This window comes from Paroedura picta, chromosome 5 (genome assembly GCF_049243985.1).
Source record: "Paroedura picta isolate Pp20150507F chromosome 5, Ppicta_v3.0, whole genome shotgun sequence".
Taxonomy (NCBI): Eukaryota; Metazoa; Chordata; class Lepidosauria; order Squamata; family Gekkonidae; genus Paroedura; species Paroedura picta.
In genome coordinates, this window is record NC_135373.1 from 93,334,946 (window position 1) to 93,352,817 (window position 17,872).

Below are 17,872 nucleotides of genomic sequence, written 5' to 3' on the forward strand. Positions count from 1 at the left end.
ATAGAGTAGTTCGGGCTCGAGCGGCGGTGCTCGTTTACTCGGTCCGCCCGCCCGCGGCAGTCGTGGGAGTGACGGCGGGCGCTGCAACATGGCGGGCGTGGAGCAAGGAGGCAGCCCCGCGGAGGAGAACCAGCACCTGAATGGAGAGTTGCCTTTGGATCCCGACGAGAGGGAAGGCGCTGCCGGGCCCGGCACTGACGAAGGGGCCAAGAAGAAGCGCAAGAAGAAGAAGAAGGGCAAAGGAGCCGGCGCCGGTACGGGCAGGGCGCAGGGACGAGGCCGCGGCAAGGCTTGGCCGAGGGGAGCCGTGGGGACGGCCGCGCGCAAGACGAGTCCGCTGAATCTGCCCGTGCTGGTCGCTGAGGAGAGGGGAAGGTGGGGAGGAGGTCTAGGCTGCACTGGCGCTTAAAGTTCTGAACAGCCCCTCCGGGAATACCAGGCTGGCTAGTTGCCGATGTGGGTAAAGTTTGGGGGAAGGTAGTGAGAGTCCTTCAGTCTGCTGAATGCGAATGTGGACCATTGGTAGAAGGCTGGATTGGGTCGGAGTTATGGGAAAGAATATCTTGCTGGGGCTTCTTGGATGGGGGGCAGTGGTGCTGCTGTCGTTGTCGGGGTTAAGTGTGATCTATAAAGCAACAGTGCTTTTTAGGTTTTGTGTGTGAGGAGAGGTGCATGTGTGAAATTCTCATCGAATGAAGGCTGTCTTGCATTTCGATTTCGTTCTTATGCGCAGTCATTATATAGGGGAGAACTCAAAATGGGGCACGTGATCGCCCTGTGACGAGGGATAGATGCAATCGGTTAGAAAGAAATCGTATCACTATACACGTTTCTGCAAATGGTCTTTATGAATGTGTGTCGAAGTTGGTTAAAAAGTAGATAGTTTAAGGTGGGGAGATTTGTATCAAACACGTGCACTAAGTTACATGGAAGAGATTAAAATTTGCGTGGCTATTTGAAATATTTTATTTATTTTAAGAATTGGGGTAGCCACAGGAACTGAGAAGAGGTGGGTAGCTAAGAAAATTATTAGCAATTCCTTGTCTTTTTTGACATTAGTTTTGCATTGGCATATTGTGGAGTGGCACATCTGAAGTATTTAGAGATAAGCAGGAACTACACTGGGAAATTTTTGTGTTTTCGTGTTAGTACCATGATTTCTTGAACCACCTGCTTATTTTACAAACAGGACAACAGGAAACTGAAAGAGAGGTGGATGCAACTCTTGATGAAGCTACAAAACAACTGGATAAACAATCACTGGAAGAAAAGGAAAAGGATGAGGATGATGAAGGCAAGTATACATCACTTCTTTCCCTTAATACTGGAATTTGGACAAAATCACCTAATGCTGCTGTAGGTTTGTGTGGTTGCTTGGAAAAAGTTTTCATTGTTCTAAATATCATGCTGTTTATTTGTAGTAGCCCTTATGATTTCAAAAGTTTTTTGGGATATTGAGAAACAATAAAGCAGTATTATACTTCTATGAAGTATAATTCATTCTCAATGGTTTCTAGTCCTTACATGGTAGTTTAGTGTAGAGATTGAGATGGGTAATAAATGTCATGTCCAAGCAGGCATATGAATCTAGATTTCCCTTTACCAAACTGGTTACATTATATATTGAATTTCTAACTTAAGAATAGGGTTTCCAACAATCTGTGACTATAATAGAGGCTTAATGTTTGGAAATGAGCACTTGATTTAAATAACATCTCCTGGTAAATAACATCCTATCAAGTGCTTATTAAAGGGGCAGGGCAGTTCTTTCTGCAGGCTGTAATTAACCCTATTTAGGAACAGTAGTAGAGAGTCTATTTAGTATTGATCATAATATATAGCAATCTGGCTAATCCAGTTACTGAATCTATTTTATTAGCATTCATAATTCTGCATCAGTCATTATCTGAAACACGTGTTTAAAAGTTCAGCTATTAAAACAAGTTACAAAGTACAAAGCATGTATATTTTTAGAATAATAGAGGAAGGCCTGAAATACCAGTTACATTTCTTCAAGTATGATCACTTTTATTTTCTTAGTAGGAATTAAAATAGCAGATATTTAAACGACTAAACAATAAATATATGAAAAAACAAGAGTCATTGGAAAAGACAATGATAGTAGGAAAAGTTGAAAGTACCAGGAAAAGGGGAAGATCCAATATGAGATGGATTGACTTAACAGAGAAGGCCACAGCCCTTCCTTTGGAAGACCTGAACAAGACTATCGATGATAGGATGTTTGGAGGACATTAATTTATAGGGTTGGCGAGAGTCAGGCCACTTGACAGTACTTCAAACATATACTCATTTATTCTTTATGCATTGCTTTAAATGGTTAAACTACCAGCTAAGCATGTTGCTGTCTTTCTTGCTTTATAAGAAACCAGAGGGAAAGAAACAAAAAAGGGGTACGCTCAGAATAAGACAGTGATTTTAGGAACAGGCATCATGAGCAAAAATGGATAAATGAAAGATGATCTGGATCATAGCTTGGGCTGCTGAGAGCCCAGGTTCCTGGTTGCTTGCCTGCAGGAACTGTTCAGTGGGCCCCCTAAACCTCACTGCTACTCCTTGCAAGAAAGTGCTTGTGGATTTTCTTTTATTTCTTTCTGTCCAGTTCATTGTTGAAGGTAAGACATGCTAATTCAGAAGTAAATCCCTCCCACAAAATGATGGATAAGATTGTACTGCCTAAGAGTGAGATGATAGTAAATTAATTCAAGTCAGGCTGTACATTTTTTTTAAAAGCCCTTAAGTTCAGAGATTGATTATTTGACAAAAGCAAGAGCCTTTCTCTTGGTTCCCAAAGTTATGCAGCAGAGAGGGAGTTATGGTCTGTTTAAAAATGATCATCCAGAAATGGCTGTCTTAATCAAATGGAATTTACTTCCTAGTGTGTCTTAATCAGAAATGGTGGAAATAACTATGCAGAATTATGGGATGTTTACAGCACTTTTCAAGGACATGGCAGCCCAAATAGTTTGGCTTGCTGGTTGGCAAATTCAGCAACAGTACTGCAGAGGAAAAAGCTATAAGTGAATAGCTATAGCTATAGAACTGAGTTTGCCAGAGCCTGCAGTGGTTAGCTGAAAGTATTCCAAATCTATGGATGAATAAGCCAGAACTTTTCAGAGGTGGGGTGGACTAAGCACAACCAAAGGCAAAAATAATATGATACATTTTCATTCACAAAAATGAGGATGTTTAGAAACATTGACTAATTAAAGACCCAATTATCTTGTTTCAGAATGTGTCAAGATAGTGACACATGTTTGTATCTTGGTTTTTTGGAATTTTACAACAATACAATACAAAACCTTTAATGGCATTCACAATATTAAACAATATACAAATTGGTTCTGTAATACAAGTCTAAAAAAAACTGTGAGGAAAGTTACAGCAGGCAAGGGAGCAGCAAATACAAAAAGATGAAGCCAGTGACGTTTACTTCTTTACCCTATGGGTCATTACTATAGATAAAAACTTGGCTACCCACTCAGTGGTCTCTGACCTATTATCAATAAGCAGCAATTCAAGAGCCCTGCCACCTGAGACATTAGGGAAGGGTAGAAGTGGGGATATCAAGTCAGAACGTTTGTTGTTATACAACTTACATCGCAGAAAGATATGGCAAACTGAGTCTGGTTCTGTATGGCAATACCTGCAAATTCTTTCATTGCGGGGAATTCTCCTATACCTGCCTTCAACCATTGCAGAAGGAAATACGTTTAGTCTGGCTAACATAAACGCTCTGCGGTTTGAAGGTACTATGAGGTTGGAGAAATAATGTGCCATAGTGTTTGGGGTATAGGATAGACCAAAAGCTCATGGTGTGCACGGTCCCCCTGCACCAGCATAAATTATCTGGAGATCAATATCCTGGATTCTTCTTTGGATAGTTTGAAAATTATGATCCTCTCCAGAGTTAGCTAAAGAATCAAGGTCAGTGCCTATGGATTTAATTTTAGAGGCAATGGCCTGAGACCATTTTGAAGTATAATAGTCAGATGGAAGAAGTGCAAGGAGACTATTTGGCGGAGGACTAAAGAAAAGATGGAGCCAATATTTGATGGATAAAATCCAAGCACATGATTTGATGGTGTGTAGACCTACCTCGGTGCATAAAGTCAAATAGGTTACCGAATTCGGTAAGCCTAAGATTCTGCGGTAAAAGGCCACAGACATACAGTCAGCTTCTTTATTCAGAGACTGGATCCATACCGGAATCCCAAAGAGCAGTTGAGGGATCATGGAGGCTTGAAAACCCCGAAGAGCCACAGGCACATATTGGTTGCCCTTCTGGAAGTGGAAGCGACTAATGGCCTGTGAAAGACTAGTATTACGATGGGGAGACCATTTTAGGTTATAATGAAAAAGAAGCCCCAGATATCTGAAAGACTTAACCTGTTCAATCTTTTCCCCTGCAACTCTCCAAGTGGCATGCTTCCAAGATTTGGAAAAGATTAAAATTTTGGTCTTATCAAAATTGATAACTAGGGAATTCAAATCACAGAAGGAGATAAATTTACATAAAGAACGTTTAAGACTAATTTTTTTGACTGAGAGAATTTTTGGAATTTTATCTTTGTCTTAGTCAGAATCCTGTATCACTTCAAAAATACTGTTTCCAAGCACGAGTGATCTAAAATTCTATTTTTTTAAAGGCCATTTTTGTATAAGCCAATAGCAGAAAACTGCTGGCTCCTTGGCTAATTGGAGGGTGGATCTTTGTTGCTTCTTTTTTTTCTTTTCCTTTATGAAGAGAAACACTTGCTTAGTACCCCATCTGCTCACAGGTCTTCTTTCTGTTGCCCCAATGAACTTACCTTCCCTTTTTCAGAATGTATGTGTTGAGAACGGAAGAGAGAAACTAGTGTATGGTCAGAACAACCAATGGTAGCATTAAACAACTTATGATTCATCCTTTTGGAGCCTGAATTTCACTGATGGTGGAAAGAGCCATAAAGTGACAAGCAATTCTGTATGGCAGCCTTTCTCTCCCTGTCTCTTTTTTTTACCATTGAGAAACCCCTGAAATGTTCTTCAGGCTTCGAGAAACCCCAGAAGTGGCACAGTCATGGAGAATATGGTTGGGAAGTATAGCTGTGTATACGATGGTTGTCTCACATGATAAATGTTGAACAAATTTTAAAAATATATCAAAATTAAATCCTACCCGCTCAAGAAACCCTTCCAGGACCATCAAGAAAGCCTGCCATAGGTTTTTGAAGCTGAGGTGTTTGTCATTCATTGTCTGCTCCTGTGTAGCATCCGTGAACTTACTTGGTGGTTTTCCATCCAAGTACTAACCAGGGTTACCCTAACGTGGATCCTCTAAATACATCTTAAGTGTGGTTTTCATCTAGCTTCATGTCAGAGTAGCTTATTCTAGTCTATACTACTTATGTTTTCCTACAAAGATGTAAGAAGAGTTTTTGTTTCATTTTTGGTTTGGTACTCCTGGCATACCCCGGTGCTTGTGCTCAGGCCTCCTAAATTTGGCAAGTGGAAGCTTTCATGTTTGTATGTATATATAAACATAATAAAGAAATAATTTTTTAAAATCTGATATATAAAATTTAAAAACTTCCATTTTCCAAGTCTCGGAGGCCCTGAGTGCAAGCACCTGGGCATGCCAGGAGTACCAAATCAAAAATGAAACAAAAATCATTCTTATGCCTTTGTAGGAAAACATAAGTAGTATGGACTGGAATATACTAGTCTTATTCTGAATGTAGCTCTTGCAACTAGCATGAAAGCAATTGGTCTTGCAACTGTACATTGTATGAATGGAACATACATACAATACAATATCCTTTCACATTGTGAGAAACATTGTGACTCAGATTAAAATAACTTGGTTTGTGAATTGGTCAAAGTTTGATTGGGTGTTTAAACTGACAGTCGTTTACATTTGGTCTGAATACTAGAATAAAACTATATAGTTTGAAGGACAGTTGCAAAAGATAATTTTTCATGAAGTTTGAGTTGGCAGTGTGAACATACAGTCTATCTACTAGTTTCTATAGTGTGTGCCATTTATTTTATTTTTAAAATTTATATCTCAAACATGCTGCCAAAATTAGGTCTTTGTACTGCATGTGCACGCAGCAAAATCCAGAAAACATTGGGGGTCATAACTGCTGTGCAGAACCACAATAGCGTCATTTAAATCGGTAGTATTTCTGAGGAAATTAGGGTTGTGGATCTCAAAACTTGCCTTAAATTGTCATATATAGGGACATCTTAGTGATTTGTAAGATGAAGAACATTTATTTTTTAAGAGTATGTATCTGATGGTTCAGGATCCTTGGTCACAGTTTTGAGTGGTATCAATCATTGTTTTTTGTGTGTGCTGATAACAGATGGTTCAAAAGACTCAGTCTTCCTAGTGGCTACATAGTGGCACAAATAACAGCACTGCTCCCATTTCATGCTGCGGGCACATAGGACCACATTCCAGAACAATATTTTCTTCAGAAAGCGAGCAGGACAGCATCACATAGCCTTATACCATTTATAGTCCGGATATAATTACACAATGTCACCAAGGTAGCACTAAAAGTTTAAGTGTGACTTCATCAAGTTAGCCTACTTTTGCAAGGAAGCCCTATATGGTGTGATGCTCTAACAGCATGCAATTTGGGTGAGGTTGGCCAGGCTGCCGTGATATAGCTTTGGGTATAGCTGCTAGCCAACCCAGTGATGACCCCATATTTTCTTTTGCTGCTGTTAAAGATGGTTTTAAAGTGTATTGTTTAAATTATATTATCATTTTATTGTTGGCATACACTGCCCTAAGCTGGTCCACCAGGAGGCTGGTATATAAATGTAATTAATTAACTACAAAGGTGATGCCTAGCTGTGCTAGTGCTGCCACCTTATTGTTTCTCTGTTTTGTCTTCTGTAGATGGAGAAGGTGATGGGGATGGCGCAGCAGGGAAGAAAAAGAAGAAGAAGAAAAAGAAGAAAGGACGTAGGTGTTAGTTACATTTGAATTGTGTGGTCTTTAATCCTTAAGGAAAGGATACAATTACCCAGTCAGTCAGTCAGTAACCTTTAATTGGCATGAAGCAAATACCCAGAATTAAACTTTATTGGCCTTAAAGGAGCCACTGCACGCAAACTTCATTCTATTGCTGTATACCAGGTCAGAAAATTGGTCTGTCTAGTTCTCGTCTATATTTCCCAATTGTGCTATGTGAGATCCTTTAAAGTGGAAATGCTCACAGCTAAACTTGGGGCCTTCTACATGCAAAATATGCTCAGCTGGGGCTCCTCTCCTTTATATTTATATATCCTGTTAAATCTTCAACATTTTAAAAAGGGGAAGTACTTACAAGTGTTTCCCAGGAATTGTCCCAAGCCAGTTGCCTTGTACATAGAGTACCAGAGGCAAAAAAACACAAACCCTTAGCAGCTGCCACTCTTCTGGCGAGTGCGTGAGTTCATGTGCATGTGCTCTCCTACTACAGAGGCCCGTAGTTCTGCAAGAAGTTACAAGCTCCCAGTAGCTGGGTCAGGGGGGATGTTATGCAGCTTGCTCTTTATACAGTGTCAAGGCAACTGACAATTTAGATGGAATCTTCAATGCCTTCTAACATATGACACAGGAAAAATCAATTTCATACTTTATGGTGTCATGGATCACTGTGTTAGTATTCTCCCCACCCCAGCTTGTTGAAGGTTCTTTTCCACTTACTGTTTCATTTAGAATAAAGTCCCTGCCTGCCAATATGTAGTGCATGTCTGGCAATACTAAACTGTAATTTTTTAAAACATCTGTGACTTGTTTCAGCCTTTACTGGGCTGACTTGTGGCAGTATCTGAAGGATGCTACTATGTAGACCAGCCTTCTTCAACCTTTTGACTGTGGTGGAGCCTCTGAAATAATTTTTGACGCTTTGAGGAGTCCCAGAAGTGATGTCAGCTGGCCACACCTCCCTGCCATGTCCCCCCCCCATGTTGACAGACATCACCACCTGAGCTGACAGACAGGCTTGGGAAGAGGATTGAGGGAGGAGAGACAGGAACTGGTTTAAGGTGGAAGTGGGCTTGCAGGCTCTGCCCTCCTCCCAGGCACAGAAATCACAAGAGAACTCATGCTTGGGAGGGGGAGCAGTGGAAGCAACCAGTTCCCTAGCTAGTCACTGAGTCCATTAAGGCAGTAGGGGAAAGGCCGCAGACTCCCTCTTGAACTCCTGTGGACCCCCAGGGGTCCCCACACCCCTGGTTGGGAATCCCTTATGTAAACTAAAGCAGGAATTTAGTTGTGGGGTTTAGTTAGAATTTCATTTAGAAGGCTTTACATATTAATATTTATATTTTCTTCAGTACTGTTTTTAGACTTCTGGTTGGTTCCACAACTCTAATTCTTATTGTTCACTGAATGTCCCATCTTGTCAATTGTATTGCCTCACGGTGTTGTAATCTGCCTTCAGTCAAGTAAATAAGTATTGGCATTTACTCTCATCTTCTCCCTTAAACATTTAAGGAGATTGGAGAGTATGGAGATTGGAGAGCAGAATGAAAGTTGAAGAATTTTAGTGCTTGTATACAAACTTTCTAAAAAGGGTCTCTGAAATTATCCAGTACCTGCTATTAGGGTTGTGTGCTCTGGCGCACTCCGGCCACTTCGGCGATCACTGAAGCCCAAAGCAGCCAGCACCACAGCACAGAGAGGAGGGACAGTTCTGTGCCTGTGTGCGGTTGCTGGCTAGCGTGCCACCGGTGCTCCTCCCCTCCGTGCTGCGGCACGGCCGCTTCAGGCTTCAGTGATCACTGGAGCGCACCACCCTAACTTGCTATTAAAAAGATTTATCCCAGGAAATCGGAACTGTTGACATAAATGCTATGGCTATTTATTGCATGTAAAGAACAGGCCTTTATATTAAATGCAGCTCTTCTTGGTGATTGTAAAAGGTTGGGTTGTTGGAGAACACCCTGGCATGTTATCTGTTATGAGTGTATAAGCCAGACAGGAGGCATGGCTCCTTTACTTTGCTGCTATTTAAAAGAAAGAGAAGCAGATGCTGCAGTATAAGAGAACCAAAATCTGTATTTTACCTAACAGCTAAAGTCCAGACAGATCCTCCATCTATTCCAATATGCGATTTGTTTCCCAGTACGGTATTTCCAAAAGGCGAAGAGTGTGAGTATCCACCAACACAAGATGGGTATGTATCCTGTTTGAAGTTTTAAAACAAACTGATATATCTTCATATAGATATGCAATATACAGCGGTGTTTGCTCTTGTTGATGCCATAAATATTGCTTAGTCTAACAGACAGAAATAACAAATCCTGGTTTGTGCATAAACCTTTGTTTTCTTTTTGTGTGTCTGCTGGCAGGAAGGTCATCCATCTTCTGTTGTTTCTCTGGCTAAATGGCTGAGAAGAGAACAGTATTCAGCAAATTCTGGGTTGTGAGTTTACGTATAACAGCAAATTGCTGTTAGTATGAACTCTGATTAACAAAAAACTCCAGTTTAGCAGTTCCTGTTTGCCAACATTTAGACATCACAAATAAACAAGGTTTGGTCAAACCACATTTCAGAAACTACAGTTCTTGTTTCCTGAATACAGAGGGTTGAATTTTTGCTGGATCAGCTAATTGCCTACCGTGATAAAAATATTCAGAAATATTTCCCAGTCTGGTGTTTTGTCCCCCACCCACATTATAACACCTTATTATTATATTTTAGTTTTCTGCTCCTTTAATAACCAACTTTGGAGGATAGTGCTCTTCTAAATTCAGTACATCTAATAGAACTCTCCATATTGTGGCATGTTCCTGTCCCAGAATTAAGATTTTGGAGATTTGCCTTCCTGACAATCTCACCCATTAAAGATGCTCATTTGGTGGGTACATGAGACAGGGATGGACTTTCCATGACAGCCAAAGAACTCTGGAACCACTTCAGCTGGGAGGTGCACTCGGCACCCTCATGGTCAGACTTCAGGAGGCAGTTGAAGGCACTTTTATTCAGGACTAGTTTTTTTTTTAATTTTGCTTTGTTATTATTACCAGTCCTGTTTAGAATTATGACTTGAATGTTTATGGGGTTTTTTTTGTTATTTTTTGTTTGTTTGTTTTACAATGTGCTATGACCTTGGCAGTGGAACCCATCGTTTATCACTTGTCGAACTCATCTGAGCTGTGACACCTTAAGAGTAAACTAACATCAAACATTCATAACATACATATGCCTTCTTGTCTATACTTGGTTAAACAAAGATGGAGAACTTAAGTGACTGTGTAACTTGTAAGAATATTTCTGGTGCTTGAAAAATGTATGTTAAAACATTTTTGCCTGGTTCATGGAAGCTTAATTCTTGCTTTTTAGTTATCTAAATTCTGATTTCATGTGGTGGTGACATCTGCCTGACTTTGTTTATATATTAAAGGCGAACTGCTGCTTGGAGAGCCACAAGTGATGAAAAGAGAGCATTAGATCAAGCAAATGAAGAAGTCTGGAATGATTTCAGAGAGGCTGCTGAAGCACACAGACAAGTGAGGAAATATGTTAGAAGTTGGATCAAACCTGGAATGACAATGATAGAAATCTGGTGAGAATAAACTACTTTATTGAATGACATTATACAGGAAAGGTTTTAGGGGAGTTCTTCACAAGTTTAAATATTCATGGGATTGATTGAATGTACTGTTTCAGTGTACCAGTCTTGTCTTCCAGTCCTTGAGGCCATTGCATTGCTTCAACATAGCTATTAGTTATTATGGGCCCTCATCTGAGCCAAGGAAATTCAACTGAACACTGATTTTAATTTTTTTCTAGTTATTCAAAATGGCCAAGCCCAAAAAAATCCCCAAAACATTCAAGATTTTTGGGACTGCTGGATAGCCACAGTAAAAGTGTATTTAAAGAACTGCGAACTCTTTAAATGCCATTAATAGTTCATGTGCAGCCTATAAAAGGTATTTAAATTTTAAAGGGTCTGCATTCTCTTTAAAGTTTAAATGCCTTTCCCTTCATTGGAAATAATGTCAGGTGGGAGCATGTTCTGTGGGGTCCTATAGAATTGGACCTTTGGTCCAATCCTTTTCAAACAGGCAACCCCTCTGATACTCCCCCCCCCCAGAACAATTCTCAATTCTACTCCATTATATGACCCATAGGCTATAATGGAGTTGAGCAAATTTGGTATTCACAAATATTTTATTTATTTATTACATTTCTATATCGCCTTCCCAGCATGCCAGCTAAGGGCAGTGTCCATCATATTAATTGAATCCAAAAACTATACTGGTATTGGAATTTGACAGTACTGGGAAGTACCAATATTTGGGGGGTTCTGTATATTCAAACCTAAAAAATACTGGGTGCTTTATTTTGTGTGTGTTTTGTAAACCCCTAATAGCTATATCTTTTTCTCATTTTACCCAGAAAAACTCATGACTATATTGCACACATGCCATACTATAAATAACTTTCATCAGCAGCTGCCTAAGCCCTCCAAAAAGTTAATGCATGTTGCAGAACAACATTGCAAGCATCTTTGTGCTTGCAGTTGTATGGAGACAGTGTAGAAAAAGAAAAAAATGGCTTGTAAAATACTGGTAAAAACTTTCATGTTTGCCCTTCCTAGTGAAAAATTAGAAGATTGTTCCCGGAAGTTGATCAAGGAGAATGGGCTAAATGCTGGGCTTGCATTTCCCACAGGATGTTCTCTCAATAACTGTGCAGCCCACTACACTCCCAATGCTGGCGATCCAACTGTATTACAGTATGATGATATCTGCAAGATAGATTTTGGAACACATGTCAGTGGTAAGTGTTTTCTTGCTTGTCATGCAGTTGGGCAGCTCAGTTGAAAGCAAATTATTTAACTTCTGTCTTATTTCAGGTCGAATCATTGACTGTGCTTTTACTGTCACGTTCAATCCAAAATATGACAGACTGTTAGAAGCAGTAAAAGATGCAACTAATACTGGAATAAAGGTATACTCCCCAGGGAAACTGTAACTTCTTATCTATGTACTTTGTGAGAAATATTTCCTTCAATTTCAGCTTTTTCCTTTATGTGTAATATAGTGTGCTGGGATAGATGTTCGTCTTTGTGACGTTGGAGAGGCCATCCAAGAAGTTATGGAGTCTTATGAAGTTGAAATTGATGGCAAGACATATCAAGGTGAATTTGCTCATTTGTCTCCTACATGTGATTAATCCAAAGTATTTGTTTGGGTTGTATGTTAATTTAAGATGTGTTGATACAGCTATTTATAACAGATTGTAATTGTCATTCCACTGAAGATATTTTGAGAACAGCTCTTAAACTGTGCTTTTAAATTAAATATAATGTTCAAAAATTATATTCCAGATTCCATGTCTGAAGTGTATTAATTATAAGAAATGTTGTTTGAATATTATTTAAGTATATTAATCTTATGTTTTGCAATATTTTATATAAGTGAAACCAATTCGCAATCTGAATGGACACTCCATTGGACAGTATAGGATACATGCGGGTAAAACAGTGCCTATTGTGAAGGGAGGAGAAGCAACAAGGATGGAAGTAAGTGCTTTTTCATACTGTTTCATCTTGTGTATGTTCACTTACTAGTGAGTCCAACTGAGTTCAGTGCCACTTACTCCAGAAATGGTATGTGGATTGTAGCTTTCTGGTACTAAAAATATTGAACACTTTAAAATAAAATAATGCCTTTTTAAGATTGGTGAACACGACCTGTATATATAAAGCTTACTTTAAAAACAAAACAGTTCTTCCCCATAGATTATAACCTTTAATTTAATTGAAATCAATTGTGCATTAGTGAGTAAATTAAGCAGAAGAAACTGTAGCTCTGTATTTGGTGATTTTGATATAAAAACATAAAGAATAAAGGCCTCCATTAGGAAGAAATAAGAAAATTGTAGCCATTTTATTTTAGCTGTTATGAAAGGCATGAAATTGTTGTGTTAAGTCAACAAAGAATGTTTGCACTAAAATTTATCTCACTTTTCTCCTAACCAGTGGAACTCACAGCAGCTTACATCATTTAAAACGAAGATAATTTCTTACCATCTTATGGTTTATGGCTCTCCAGAAATAATCTATTACTCATAGAATTTATCCTGTTTATTAATTGTTTTGTTTGTAGTTACATTCTGTTTATCTGTTTTACTTTAGGAAGGAGAAGTGTATGCTATAGAAACATTTGGCAGCACAGGAAAAGGTGTTGTTCATGATGATATGGAATGTTCTCATTATATGAAGAACTTTGATGTTGGACATGTGCCAATAAGGTTAGTTCTGCTTTTACTTTTATTGAACATAAAACAGCACGTTTGTCCTTAATGCATGGTCCTAATAGCCATTTTGAGATGGGGCAATCAGAGTTTGATAAAAGCACAGAAAATAGCAACTGAAATTATTAAGAGTTGAATGTTTCCTACAAGGCTATTAGATCTATCAGTGTCTTAGCTATGATAGTGAAATAAGAATATTCATATTCAATAACAGTTGCTCAGGGTGCCTGTTTGTCCTCTGTAGACAACAAAGGAGCATTGTTTGCATTTAATGGTATATACAGTGTTAGACGTGCATGTGAATAAGCCTTTGATGATGTAGGTGAAGTTAGGTCCAACAGTTGTGTTATTAGAAAAATGTACCAGTAATCACCAACTTTACATTTTTATTGCCCCAATGTTTTTATGAACAACAGTTGAACCCACAGGACTGATTGGCTTTTCTAGCAAAGAATGATCATACTGCAAATGTCATCATGATGCTGTTTAGTAATTTGCTACTAATTTTTCTCCTTGTATCTATACTCTTATGATCCGTGTTCCATTGTCTCACCTTGAATAAATCTTCGTTAGTCTTAAAAGGTGCCATCAGACTCAAATTTTGTTGTGCTACTTCAGACCAATACTGCTATACATTTGAATCTATCAGAATGCCCATGGCCTGTTCCCAGAACATGACTGACCACTGTGTGAAACAAGATATTGTTCTAGTGTTCTATTTACTTGCTTTACACTTTTTATTTCTCTCCAGTGGGAATCAGAGCAGTTTGCATTGCTCACTCCATTTTATTCTCCCACCAGGCCTGTGGGGTACAGTAGATGGAGTGTATAGCAAGTTTCCAGGGGAGAGCTGGGATTCAGATCCTAGTCCAACAATAGCCTCTATATCACACTGGCCCTCAATAGTGTTGTGGGTACTTTCTGTCTTCAGTCATTAGAATTTTACATTATTGGAACTTCCTAAACAGGCATACCAAGTCAAATATTATCTTAAAGGTAAAGGTATCCCCTGTGCAAGCACCGAGTCATGTCTGACCTTTGGGGTGACACCCTCTAGCGTTTTCATGGCAGACTCAATACGGGGTGGTTTGCCAGTGCCTTCCCCAGTCATTACCGTTTACCCCCCAGCAAGCTGGGTACTCATTTTACCGACCTTGGAAGGATGGAAGGCTGAGTCAACCTTGAGCCGGCTGCTGGGATTGAACTCCCAGCCTCATGGGCAAAGTTTTCAGACGGCTGCCTTACCACTCTGCGCCACAAGAGGCTCATTAGAGGCTCATATTATCTTAAGCCATTATAAATCCCGTTCTGTAAATCCTTGTATATAGTACTTATGTCTTTCCTGTGTGGTAGGCTAGGCTAAGAATGAGGGATTGACCTAAGATCAAGCAGTGAGCTTCATGGCAGATGAGGTTTGAAACTGGACCTCCTTTAATCATAGATTAATTTAATTGGGCTGCTTTTCTAGGAGGAAACCCATTATCATTGGGGAGGGATATGATAGAGATGAGAATGGAGGAATAACTTCTGGATCAGCATTCCCATCATTCTTTCAACTGAGTTATAGCATGTCTCAACAGATGCTGTGGTATTTGAAGGTTCATTATGTAAAACAGCAGCAAGCAAAAATTAGACTCAATTTCAGTGACTGGTTTTAATTAAATGTACATCTGAAACATTTTAGGAATTGGCTCTTTTGAAATGCTAAGTATGCTTTCTCTAGTTTTTCAATTTAAAGAAATGTCATCTTAAATTCAGTTAATCCATAATTAAACATAATACAGATGAAATGAAAGTTGTATTATTCTGAAACTTTTCAGTTTCATTTGTAAATATAAAAATGGCTTCTCTTCCCTGAATTCTTTAACTGACTTAATTTCAAAACAAATGTTTTTCCCCAGCCTTTCTTCCTGTTAACTCAGTGTACTCTTCGTTCTAGGCTGCCAAGAGCAAAACACTTACTGAATGTTATCAATGAAAATTTTGGCACTCTTGCGTTCTGTCGCAGATGGCTAGATCGTCTTGGAGAAAGTAAATACCTAATGGCTTTGAAGAACCTGTGTGACTTGGGTATAGTGGATCCATACCCTCCACTATGTGATATTAAAGGCTCATACACAGCACAGTTTGAGCATACCATATTATTGCGCCCGACGTGCAAAGAAGTTGTCAGCAGAGGAGATGACTATTAATTTCAAGGCCATTACCTCACTTGTGTACTCTAGGCTCTGTTGGGACACATTATGCCAGAATAAATCTGCAGTCTGATTTAATAGTGGACCCAATGTGATCTTTCCATGTTCAGAAAGGAATTTAATCAAATGTATCTAACCAAGGAAAAACAGCTTTTGCGGCCTCTAGAATATTTCAGAAGTTACTTCTATTTTTTCTTTTCTGGGAGATATGCTATAAGATGCAACTTTTAGTTTGGAATGAGTTATACATATTGTTTGGAACATATTTGAGAGAAGGCTTTTCAAATATTTATATTACCATATTCCTGCCTGAATGCTTTGAATGACAACATCTGATTTCTGCAAGTAGGTCATCTCTGGTATTGCCTTTTAAAATTCCTGGAATCCATTTTGTAAAAAAAATAAAATACAGATTTTCAGATCTAAAACCAAACTTGCTTTTAAAAAGTCTGTTACAACTCTAGGCAACCACTGTAAAATAGAACAGGAACATTTCCAAAATGGTATCTGTTTTCATTGGAAGTTAATACAAGGACTGATCCATATTTCTGATGTCTTCCTTTAATTCATGGAGCTATTACCTTTCTGAAAGGTACATTGTGGCCTAGATTATATAGGCTGATCTTTGTAAACCATTACACAAGGTTATATAGCAAGGGTGAAAAAGTGGTTGAAAATAAACTAGCACAAATCACAAACTTACACTGACTTAAATGTTAACAGTTTGCAAATAAATACTATCAAAGCTTTGTTGATATTTCTTTACTTCATTCAATAGAACACTTTCTGAAAGCTTGATAAATTCAGTTCTGTACCCAACTAGTATCAGTAAAGTTGAAACTAGGCAAAATACCCACCTTCATTCCTGAGGTGAAAAGCATAGTTATTGCTATGCAAACTAAGTGAGGAGGAAACAGCAGTCACATAGTATTTTGATAAAATAAATTGCACTATGAAAAAGTATTGTAACTTCTTAGGATGTGCTCTAATGTATAAGCTGTAGATTTTTTTGCACTGCAGGTAACATTTATGTAAAATTTACTTCTTACACTGAATCTGGGTTTTCCCCCCTGTGTACAGTATATAGTATATAACCTGGCAATTGACAAAGTTTGAGCTTCTGCCAGCAGGGATTAGAGGTATTTTTTGGTTTATTTTCATTAAATTCAGAAGCATACATAATTTATATGCCCAACTTGTTTTAATTCTTATTTAATACTGAAGGCTATATATAATTTTAGATATTTCATACACTAATACTACATGGGTACAGAATATACCTTTATCAAGCCATTAGTGATTGAGTTAGGAAGAACTATAGTAAAACTAAACAAGACTGCAAATAGAGCAGTCTTCTCAACCTTCCTTTAAAATTTATTGAAAACCAGAAAGTATCTCAATATGTGCAACAGGTACTAAATTAGTAGTATGTAAATCTAAATTTTGATTCTAGATTTAGCCTTCTGCCAGTTTGCCTCTCTTCTGTTTTATACTTGCAACAACTCAAGTTGGGTTAGAATGAATATCTGCCAGGCCCAATGATACCTAATGCTCTTTTGTAGCTGATTCTCAGCATGCTAACAGTATTTTTACCTTGTTCTTAGACTAGCATCTATGTATGGGTTAACAGAGATAAAACTGAATAGAGCTGAACTGAAGCAAATTTAAAATGGAAAATATGATAAGTAGCACATGACTTTAGGTGAAAAAGTACAATAAAACATGCTATATTGTTATAACTGGCTTTCTTAACTGGAAAAAAAATTTTACATTTTAAATTTGGCATTTTATAAGCAGGCTTGCCAGTTTTATCACCTTACCTGTTCTTGTAGACTATAGTAACTTTTTGTTTGACCCCTTAATTCAATTGTTTTAACTTCTTGACTCCTAGTATCATTCTCACATTCTAGCTGCTTACTTTTGTACTTAAATCCCCATTGTAGACATCTTGCCTTGACTCTTTTGTCCCAGTTACAAATACCATAAGTGATCAAAAAGAGGGCTTGGGGAAAACTGGATCAGACTTGAAGAATGCTTTTTGGTTGTCTAAGACTCTTTTGCCCTTGCTTTATTCTGCTTGATCTTTGTTCTATATTTCTTCCTTGCTGAGGTAAGTAAGTGGCTATATATCCATTTAAATTACTGCAAACTGGCCAATAAATGTTTTTAAAGAAAAAGAGAAAATGCCTTCTCTTAGCTGGCAGTGGATTGAAAGGTCTGCTACTACCACGTTTGCTTTGTGTTTTCAATGAAATACTTGCTTCCTAAACAAGAAAGGTAACAGCTTTCAAGTTTATTTACCGTATAGGTACAGTAGTGGTCAATCTAAGTAAGTAAAGTCATTGGTCTCCTTTTGACTTCTCTGGAGAAAAGAACATGACTTTTATGAAGAGTTTTTTTTTGGGG

The 17,872-nt window shown here is 38.4% G+C and overlaps 1 protein-coding gene across 1 annotated transcript; it reads left to right on the plus strand.

Moving 5' to 3' along the window:
* The first annotated feature begins 30 nt into the window (after nt 1-30).
* Nucleotides 31-15,544, plus strand: METAP2 (methionyl aminopeptidase 2). Its single transcript, XM_077339097.1, has 11 exons — nt 31-254; nt 1,190-1,294; nt 6,914-6,979; nt 9,077-9,179; nt 10,411-10,572; nt 11,611-11,792; nt 11,869-11,963; nt 12,057-12,153; nt 12,434-12,537; nt 13,153-13,268; nt 15,211-15,544. Exons 1-11 carry the CDS (start codon nt 89-91, stop codon nt 15,461-15,463), a joined length of 1,449 nt encoding a protein of 482 aa, XP_077195212.1. The 5' UTR covers nt 31-88; the 3' UTR covers nt 15,464-15,544.
* Nucleotides 15,545-17,872: the final 2,328 nt, after the last annotated feature.

Bases quoted from the DNA above. Each gene is read 5' to 3' on its own strand.
- METAP2 (XM_077339097.1), top strand. From the start codon at position 89: ATGGCGGGCGTGGAGCAAGGAGGCAGCCCCGCGGAGGAGAACCAGCAC. The intron at 1,295-6,913 runs GCAAGTATACAT...TGTCTTCTGTAG, and splicing joins AAAGGATGAGGATGATGAAG to ATGGAGAAGGTGATGGGGAT. The intron at 12,538-13,152 runs GTAAGTGCTTTT...GTTTTACTTTAG, and splicing joins GAGAAGCAACAAGGATGGAA to GAAGGAGAAGTGTATGCTAT.